This window comes from Giraffa tippelskirchi, chromosome 10 (assembly GCF_054371585.1).
Source record: "Giraffa tippelskirchi isolate mGirTip1 chromosome 10, T2T-mGirTip1v1.2.pri, whole genome shotgun sequence".
NCBI classification, from domain to species: domain Eukaryota; kingdom Metazoa; phylum Chordata; class Mammalia; order Artiodactyla; family Giraffidae; genus Giraffa; species Giraffa tippelskirchi.
The window spans coordinates 155,203,811-155,213,167 of NC_137284.1; the positions used below are offsets into that span (position 1 = coordinate 155,203,811).

The window sequence follows — 9,357 nt, forward strand, 5'->3', positions numbered from 1 at the left end:
GGACGCGCGTCCTCCGGGAGGGACAAAGGCTCGGGGAAACCTGAGCCGGGCCCGTCCCGGAAAAATCCGGCCGGTGGTCGCCATGGCAACGGAGTCGGGCCCAGGCGCGGCCCGCGAGGGGGCGCTGGGGGCGGGAGAGGGGCCCCGCGCGGCTGGCCCCGCGGCCCGCCCCGCCCTCCGGCCGCGGCCGCCGGCCCGAGCCCGCGACTGACCCTCGGCAGCTCCTGTAGTCACGTGGCGCTGGGAACCGGCGGGGCGGGGGGGGCTGGGCACGGGCCTGGCGGTGGTGAACCCGAACCTGCATCTGTCGCCGCGGCGGGGTGGCGAGCGCGGCCGCCGGCGCCGGCTTTCGGGCCTCATGGACGCGCGACGCGCCTCCGCGCTCCTCGCCGGAGAGGTTCGTCCCGGACAGGGCGCGGGGTTCCACGCGGGCCCGTGGTGGTGGTGGTGGTGGTGGTGGTGGTGGTGGCGGTGGTGGTGGTGGTGGCGGTGGTGGTGGTGGTGGCGGTGGGGGGGCGGCCCTACCTGCGGGGCTCGTGACCGGGTGCGCGCTGTGTTGGGGGGGTGCACTGCTGGACCGAGTCGGGGGGCGAGTCCGCGCACCTGCGCGCAGGCTCCGCGAGCCGCGCTCTGCGTGGGGACCGGAGGGGGGGGGCCCGTTCGGGGAGCGCGGAGTCGTGTGTCCGCGAACGTGGACGGGGGGTGGGGGGGGCAACGCACACGCTCGAATACAAAAGCGGCGTGGGGGTGGGGGTCTGCACGGTCCTCTGCCACCCGGGACGCGGCTGGGGACTCTGCCCGAGTCCTCGTCACAGGAGCGCGCCTGGCAGCCCCCCCTGGGAACCCGGCCTGGAATTCCTGTCGGGAGGAGGGTGGGGGAAGGGGAGCCAGCGGGGATTTCAGAGTTCCTGCCCTCTGCCCGGGGGCCTTTGGCCATCAGCATGGACAGTTCGTGCTGTGACCTTACCAGGGGAGGAAGTGAGCCTCCAACGCAGCCCCGTGCTTCCTTGGTGACGGGGGCACGTTTAGTTATTAATCCGATAGCCACTGAGGTCACTCTGCCCGACGGGGTGCCGGGGTGGGGGAAGGGGCCGTGGCTGCCGAGGACACAAAGATGACTGCCCTCCGGGAGCGCTGAGCCTCACGCACGCGTCCTCTCCCCTCCCCGCAGGTAAGGCTGGCCTCTCTGCCACCGGAGGTCTGAGCTCTGCCATGGGGGTAGGGGTGTCTTTACTGCTGCAGTTTTCGCTGACATCCGGGGGCTACCCGAGTGTGGGCCGAAGCAGGCGCTCCAGCCGCAGAAGTATCCCCGGGAACATCCCCAGGAGGAGCTGGGCCAAGCCTCATCTCCAGCTCCACAGACTCCAGGGTAGAGTGTGGCCTTCTTTGTTGGGTTCTCGCACGATCTCGTGGCCCCAGTGCCCCGCTGCGGGGGGTGGGGGGAGGGGGGAGAAGGGGGGCCGGGGGAGAGGGGGGAAGTTTCACGTCCATCACATCCTGGGAGTCTTCCCAGGGCTCAGTCTGGCCGCTGGGAATGAGTCATGTCTGTGCTCCTGGAGAGGAGTACAGGTTCGGGGGAACTTCAGGGGAACTTGTGAGCAGGCAGTGAAGGTCCCTTAAGAGTCTAATCACCACCCCATCTGGCAGTGGGTGTAGGAGACTCTCCTGCAGGAGTCTGGATTCTCCCCGCTCTGGAAGAGCTGCCCCTGGGGCAGCCCCTGGCGGGGCTGGGGCAGGCCGGGGCAAGGGACAGAGATTACAATCTCCTCCTTCCTCCCCTTTCCTTGCCCCAGTAATCCCAGTCCCCCGAGGGAAGGCAGAGAGGCAGGCTCACCCCTGAGGGCAGCAGGCTGTGGGTGTTTTTTGGATTCAAGAGCGCTCTCCTTCCTGCAGTGTCCTCATCACGTGCGGGGGTGGAGGAGGGCAGGCGGGCAGAATGCGGGCACAGTCTGGGCAGGCAGTGGCCTGGCATTGCGCTGGGCTGGCAGTAAGCATCCAGAGCTCTCTCCTGCTCGGAGAAGGGGCCGTTCTCACTGGCTCTCCTGGCCGTGGGAGGCTGAGGCTAGGGAGGTCAAAGTGCCTTCCCTAAGAGGGGATTAGATTAGAGCCCTCCTCCGAGTTCTGCTGTAGGTTTACTCTGTGCCCCCCGGGGCAAGTCCCGCCAGCCTGACGTGCCTGACAGTGGCTTCATCCATCAGACAGGGAGTTCCTTTCTCGCCCAGCCTCACTGAGTTGCTGCGAAGCTTTGTGGCAAGAGCAAATAATAGAAACAAGGAGAGGGCAGCAGGGAAAGCATATGAAGCGCTGAAGGGGGAGGTGACTGTGTGTTTTGGTGAGTCCCAAGGCAGCAATCTTTGTGCAGCCAGCCCTAGCGTGTTTACTCCATGCCGGAGGGGGATTCCAAGAAGGGTCAGGGTTCTTCCTTCTAGTCGTTTCCAGGGCCAGTAAAGACTTAACAGCAGATTTACTTGAAATGCTTTCTAGAAACCCAAGATGGAAATAACGTAATAGGAGGAAGCAGAAGGAGTCTAGTGGTCCTGGTTCCAGGGCTGGAGGAGTGGAGGGGGCAGGCTCCTCTTGGGTCCGCTGGGAGGGGCTGGGGGGCAGGTTGTGTGGCTCTCTAGCGTGACTGTGCCTTTCTACCCTCAGCAGAGGAAGAACCGATGCTGGAACGTCGCTGCAGGGCTCCCGTGGTCATGGGCCCCGTCCAGCCCCGACTCCTTTCTGGGCCCTCCCAGGAGTCGCCCCAGACCCTGGAGAAGGAGCCCCAGGGGCTGAGGTCGCGAGGCACCGCCGCGGCCCAGTCAGGCGGCCAGGCCCTAGGTCGGGCCCATCGCTGTGTCCACTGTCGGAGGCACTTCCCCGGCTGGGTGGCCCTCTGGCTTCATGCCCGGCGCTGCCAGGCCCGCCTGCCCCGGCCCTGTCCCGAGTGCGGCCGCCGCTTCCGCCACGCCCCTTTCTTGGCCCTGCACTGCCAGGTCCATGCCGCCGCCACCCCAGACCTGGGCTTTGCCTGCCACCTCTGTGGGCAGAGCTTCCGAGGCTGGGTGGCCCTGGTTCTGCACCTGCGGGCCCACTCGGCAGCGAAACGTCCCATCGCCTGTCCCGCCTGCGAGAGACGCTTCTGGCGGAGAAAGCAGCTGCGGGCCCATTCGCGGCGCTGCCATCCCCCGGCCCCCGAGGCCCGGCCCTTCATCTGCGGCAACTGTGGCCGCAGCTTCGCCCAGTGGGACCAGCTGGTGACTCACAAGCGGGTCCACGTGGCCGAGGCGCTGGAGGAGGCAGCAGCCAAGGCCCTGGGGCCGCGGCCCAGGGGGCGCCCGGCGGTGACCGCGCCCCGGCCGGGCGGGGACGCCGTCGACCGCCCGTTCCAATGTGCCTGCTGCGGCAAGCGCTTCCGCCACAAGCCCAACCTGATCGCCCACCGCCGCGTGCACACGGGCGAACGCCCACACCAGTGCCCCGAGTGCGGGAAGCGCTTCACCAATAAGCCCTACCTGACCTCGCATCGGCGCATCCACACGGGCGAGAAGCCGTACCCGTGCACCGAGTGCGGCCGCCGCTTCCGCCACAAGCCCAACCTGCTGTCGCACAGCAAGATCCACAAGCGCTCCGAGGGCTCTGCGCAGGGCGGGCCCCAGCCGCCCGCCAGCGCCCCTGAGCGCGCCCCGGAGCCCCCTCCGGAGCCAGCCCCCGAGCCCTCCGAGGTCCCCGCGGGGCCCGGGCCTCCCGGCGCAGCGGCGGAGGCCCCGCCCTCCCTCCACACCTGCGCCGACTGTGGGCGGGGCTTCCGGCTGGAGCGCTTCCTGCGCGCGCACCAGCGGCAGCATGGCGGCGAGCGGCCCTTCGCGTGCGCCGAGTGCGGCAAGCACTTCGGCAAGAAGACGCACCTGGTGGCACACTCCCGGGTGCACTCGGGCGAGCGGCCCTTCGCGTGCGAGGAGTGCGGCCGCCGCTTCTCCCAGGGGAGCCACCTGGCCGCCCACCGGCGCGACCACGCCCCCGAGCGGCCCTTCGTGTGCCCGGACTGCGGGAAGGCCTTCCGCCACAAGCCCTACCTGGCCGCGCACCGGCGCATCCACACCGGCGAGAAGCCGTACGTCTGCCCCGAGTGCGGCAAGGCGTTCAGCCAGAAGTCCAACCTGGTGTCCCACCGGCGCATCCACACGGGCGAGCGCCCCTACGCCTGCCCGGACTGCGACCGCAGCTTCAGCCAGAAGTCCAACCTCATCACCCACCGCAAGAGCCACATCCGGGACGGCGCCTTCTCCTGCGCCATCTGTGGCCAGACCTTTGACGACGAGGGGAAGCTCCTGGCCCACCAGAAGAAGCACGACGTCTGAGCGGGCCGGGGCGGCGGAGGCCGAGGGAGGGCGGGCCCGGGCGTCTTTCACACTGTGCTCTCTGCTGCTGCTGCTGCTGCCGGCGAGGTGGGGTGAGCCGGCCCCGTTAGGGAGGGAGGTCCCCCGCTGTAATCAGGGAGTCCACTTGCAGAGCAGGGACCCCGGCCTCCCGCCGGTGTTTGCTAAGGTTCGGTCCCGACTATCCTGTGCCCTGGAAACGTAGCAATAGCAGCTCCACCCACCCCTTAGAGCCCTCCGGCCGGAGGGACCACCAGTGGACAGGAAGAACCCTCTCCTCTGGTGTTAACGCCTTAACGTCCCGTCTCTTATTATGAGTTTCTTCGGCTTTTTTTTTTTTTTTTTTTGCAAGTAGGTGTGGTTCAGCCCTTAGTGAATGAATGCCCGGGAGGACCAGTGGAGCAGCCGGACACACCTGGGAGAACCCACCGGCCTTGTTGGGCAGCACCTGGGCCTTTTCCAGTCCTGGGAGGCAAAGCCGAGCTCCTCCAACCTGCCCCAAGTCGGCCCCTCGCTCCCACCCCTGCACAGGCACCCAGATTTGGAGAGACCCGTCTACTGTTAGTGCCGTGGCTCCCCTTCCTCCCCCAAAAGATCAGTCCCCCCCGCCCCCAGAGCATCTTCCCACGCTGCGACTGCCTTCATCCAACCACCCTCCCAGCACTTAGAGCAATCCCATGGCTATCTGCCACCCTGTGTCAGGGCTTTTGTCTGAACACCGCAGCCTGCCTTCACTCCCTTCAGAGCTCAGCACATTGTGGGGAGGACTGCCCCATTGATAACGGAAGGCCAGCTGATGGGAAGTGGGGGTGAGTTTCCCTTCCAGCATTCTAGCGTGTGGATCCCCAACCTCTGCTTGAACACTTAGGTGACAGGGAATCTCCTGAGGCCCTGGTTCTATTGTAGGATAATTCTAATTGTTAGAAATTCTTCCTTATAATGAATGAAGTCCGCTTCCCTGTAATTTCTACTGTTGGGCCTTGTTTGTTCTCTGGAACTAAACACAACCACTTACCCTCCTTTTCCAACTAGAGAATAAAGATCTGGTTTTAGAGCTGGTGGCTGTAAGTGTTCCTTTGTCATGGGGAGCTGTGGAGATGGAGGGCGGGGCGGCAGTTCCACACCACCAGGGGCTGGGATGGGTGAAGGCTGGATTCAAGCTTCTCTACTACCCCTGTCTGTACTACCCCCACCCCCACCCTGACTTGGGGTCAGGCGTCCTCAGCAAGTGGGGTTTCTTCTCTAGGAGTCCAGCCTTGTGTGGGGTCAGGTCAGCCCTGCTCAGTGTCAGCCGTCAGGGAGAAAAGGTCTGACTTGCTGCTGCCCTGCTCTGCCTCCCTGGCTGGTCTGCCCCAGTGCTCATGTCTGTTACTGTGTACGCTTCACTGCACTGGTTGTTTCACATGCATTTGCGTGCCTGTTTTTGACATGCTCTTCTCCTGACTGTTAGTAGTTTCTGCATAGATTTCCAGCACCGAGCACAGAGTCTGGTGCAACCACCATTTGTCTATATGACTGGCACCTTGCAAAGAAGTTTACCTAAATTACCTAACAACTTTAGAGCTCAATAGGTACTTTTTTTTTTTTTTTTGGGCCAGATGAAAACATTTGCACAAAGTCATATAACCAGTAATCACCAGAAGCAACTCAAACCCATGTCTGTTCAACCCAAAAACCATGCTGTTGACCACCGCTACATGTTTATTAGACAAATGCAGTGCTGCTGCTTTTGGTGCAGACAAGTATTAAACGTCTATTGTGTGCTTGATGCAGTGGAAACTGGGAGTTTACAAAAATAAGACCCAATCTTACTGCTAAGAGGCCTAAGTCTGGGAGGACCTATTCCTATACACAAATTGTGAATAGAGAGAGAAGGATGAGAGGTAGGTTGGGTTCCAAATGTGTAGGATGGAAGCAGACACCTTCAAAGCATTTTAGAGGTGTATGGGGTTATGGGGCCACTTCAAAACCTGTGTCATTGAGGGCAAATGATCTCTCGGAGCCTAGGAACATGGTCTCAAGAAAGCCCCACCTAAATATGTCTTTTTAAGGGAGCTCAGGTCTTCCCAGGTGGTGTGGTAAAGAATCTGCCTGCCAATGCAGAAGATGCAAGAGATGCAGATTCCATCCCCAAGTCAGGAAGAGCCCCTGGAGAAGGAAATGGGAACCCACTCCAGTATTTCTTCCCTGGAGAATTCAACGGACAGAGGAGCCTGTTGGGCTACAGCCCATGGGGTTTCAAACAGCAGGACTCGACGGAGCTCTCTCGTGACTAAACATGCACATGACTGAGAACGCATATGCCATGCCAGGGGAGCTCAGAGTTTCAATGAAGGGAGCTTTTTTCGGGGTGATCAGGAAAGTAGCTAGATGTCGGAGGATGATGGCAGGAAACAAGTCCTCAGGCATTAAGGGTTGGGATGGGGTAGCTGGGGAAAAGGATGAAGGAGAGGGGATGTGATCAGGGTTCCTGACTTCCTGAAAAGTCATTACTTGTAAAGGAAATGCCTGGTGGTGGGTCCCCTAGAAACATGCCTGCCCACTGCTTTGGGGCAGAGGGTGAGGAGAGGACCAAAGTTCAGGGAAAGCCACGGAAGTGACCTTAAGAGGGGAAAGGACAGAGTGAACTTGCCCATGGCTCCTTCCCAAGTCCCTCAGGGGGCCTGGTGGGAGCTGAGTCCTTGTTCAGCAGGACATGTGCTGACAGCAGGCTTCAAGGAGGGATGGCCCCATTGGAGGGTTCAACACACAGCTAAGAGGACCTCCCCTTCTAAAGAGTCCAGGTTTTTTTTCCCCTTTCTTCTACAATTACAAAGTATTAAATTACCAAATTTAACAATGAATAGATATTTAGGTTTGTTTTTTAAGGTGAAAGTTATTGTTTACTTTCCCCACTCCAGTCCCCCTCCCCCTTCCTCCCACTCTGTGCCTTTTCTCTCTGCATCCAGTAAAGAGTGCGGGGGTGGCCTTCCTGACATTTTCCCTGTGCCTTCACAAACACGCATGTGCAGCCTCCCTCTTGTTTTCCATCAGGGGAAATAGGATCCCAGATGTGCTTCGTTGTTTTCCACCGTTGAAGCAGCCTTGGTCATGAAATGTCCATCTGGAGGAAGTCCTTCACTCTGTTGAAAGAGGGAGCAGGCCAGAGTGGAGATGACTTTCCCACTCGCAGCCAGTGGCAGAGCGGAACTGTAACACAGGAATTCCGCAAGTCTTGGTTGAACTTCCCCCTAGGCACTCGAGAAAATAAGACGACGGTCTTTAAAGGGATGATAACCTAGTGATGGACAAGGAGGCCTGGTGTGCTGCAGGGGTCGCAAAAAGTCGGACACGACTGAGCAACTGAACTGAACTGAACCTAGTGATATCTGGCCACTGGATAGGGTTTTACACTTTACAAATACTTCTGTAGATGGTAGAACCAATTAGGGTCCTGCAAAAACCCAGGGTCCCTCAGGATCCTCAGGGGATTATTTCCAGGACTCCCCTGGATAGCAAAATCTTTGGATGCTGGAGTCCCTTCTTTAAATGGCATTGCATTTGCATATAATCTTACGCACTCATGTCCTCTTGTATACTTTAAATTACCTCTAGATTACTTATAATACTTAATGTAAATGCTATATACAGTTGCCTGTGCCCGGGAAAATTCAAATTTTGCTCTTTTTTGAACTTGCTTTTTTCTGCCTGCATATTTTCACTGGGCTGTCGGTTGAATTCATGGATGTGGAATCGGCAAATGTGGAAAGCTGACTGTAACTAGGAAATTATTAACTCTTACAGATGAATAAGTCAAAGTACAGGGACAGAAAGTATCTTTTGTTAAAAGGAAAACAAAACAGAACAAAACTGCACACAAAGACTGTGGCAAAACATGGAATCTTGGGCTCGGGGTTCCTCTTGTATTATGAGACTAAACAACAGCTGGGCCCGCGGGCAAACGCTTAGTAGACAGTTGCTGACTGATTAGAGTAAGATCCAACGGCTTAACAGCAAGGTTTGTAGGAAGTCTCAGAGTGAGCCCGGCTTTTCTCCCTATCAACCTCATGTCCCAAAGGCGGTTTCTAAGCAGTTCCGGAGAGAGTGTGCCCGTGGGAGTTGCCCTAGCTGGCCGGCCCGCTTTGAGCTGGTGGTGAGGAATTTTATTGACTTTATAAAGGAGTATTTCCTTCCGATTAGGGTGGGTAGATGAGAAAATCCTCCCTTCTGAAGGACTAAGACCGTGTTTGGCCATCTGAACCCTGCCTCTAAATCAGCAGTCGCATGCCATCCAGGAACGTTAAGTCACTGTTTCCTCAACTGCAGGGCGAGGGGTTGGATTTAATGATGTCTAAGTCTCTCCTGGAAACCCCGGGGTCATTTATCACGCGCCTACGACGTGCCTAGGGCCGCGCGGGTGAGGAGGGCGGTATCTCTCTGGTCACACGAGACGCGAACATCTCACTCTAACACTTGGTGTGCTGTCGTGCAAAGTGCCACCACCATGATTCATGCACACTCGAGTGTGAGCGTCGGAGCGGGCTCCGTGTGTCTTTTTTTTTTTCCTCCAGATCCTGGCACCCAGGGCGGTGCGGGCGCGCAGCTGGCGTCGGACCGAGAGTGGCCCTGCGACTGGATCGGTTTCGGAGCGCGCGTCTGCAGGGCAAGGACCGGGAGAGGAGAGCTCTGCGGATGGGAGGAGCCGGTGCTGCGGCACTGTCAGGTCACCAGTCACCTGGCGTCGCCCCCACCCCTCCTCCCTGACTGGGAGACCAGAGCCCCGCGCCCACCGTGCGGCCAGCGCTTTAAAGTCTGGCTGGGCCGGTGCAGGTTCCGCTGGAGGCGGGGTCAGCCGGCCCGCCCTAGCCATTGGCTCTAGAGAACAAAGGGGCCGCCCCGCGGGCTGCTCCAATAGGGCTAAACTGGTCATCTGAGAGGCTCAGCCAATCAGACGGCGGGGCGGCCCCGTGGTTGGCCGGGCCCGCCAGCCAATCAGGGGCGCGGACCCGCCCCTCCC

At 59.9% G+C, this 9,357-nt stretch overlaps 1 protein-coding gene across 9 annotated transcripts; it reads left to right on the top strand.

Moving 5' to 3' along the window:
* Nucleotides 1-252: 252 nt before the first annotated feature.
* REPIN1 (replication initiator 1) lies at nucleotides 253-5,415 on the top strand. Of its 9 annotated transcripts, none has more exons than XR_014067726.1 (4): nucleotides 253-397; nucleotides 1,172-1,369; nucleotides 2,650-4,435; nucleotides 4,717-5,415. XR_014067726.1 is itself a non-coding variant. In XM_081537259.1 (3 exons), the coding sequence occupies exons 2-3, from the start codon at nucleotides 1,213-1,215 to the stop codon at nucleotides 4,341-4,343; spliced, it is 1,851 nt and encodes a 616-aa protein (XP_081393385.1). In that variant the 5' UTR covers nucleotides 253-397; nucleotides 1,172-1,212; the 3' UTR covers nucleotides 4,344-5,415. The 9 variants fall into 9 exon arrangements, 6 of the variants coding, with proteins under 6 accessions (XP_081393385.1, XP_081393386.1, XP_081393388.1 ...); XR_014067727.1 differs by having other exon boundaries at nucleotides 2,653-4,430; XR_014067728.1 differs by having other exon boundaries at nucleotides 1,223-1,369; nucleotides 2,650-4,430.
* The last annotated feature ends 3,942 nt before the right edge of the window (nucleotides 5,416-9,357 follow it).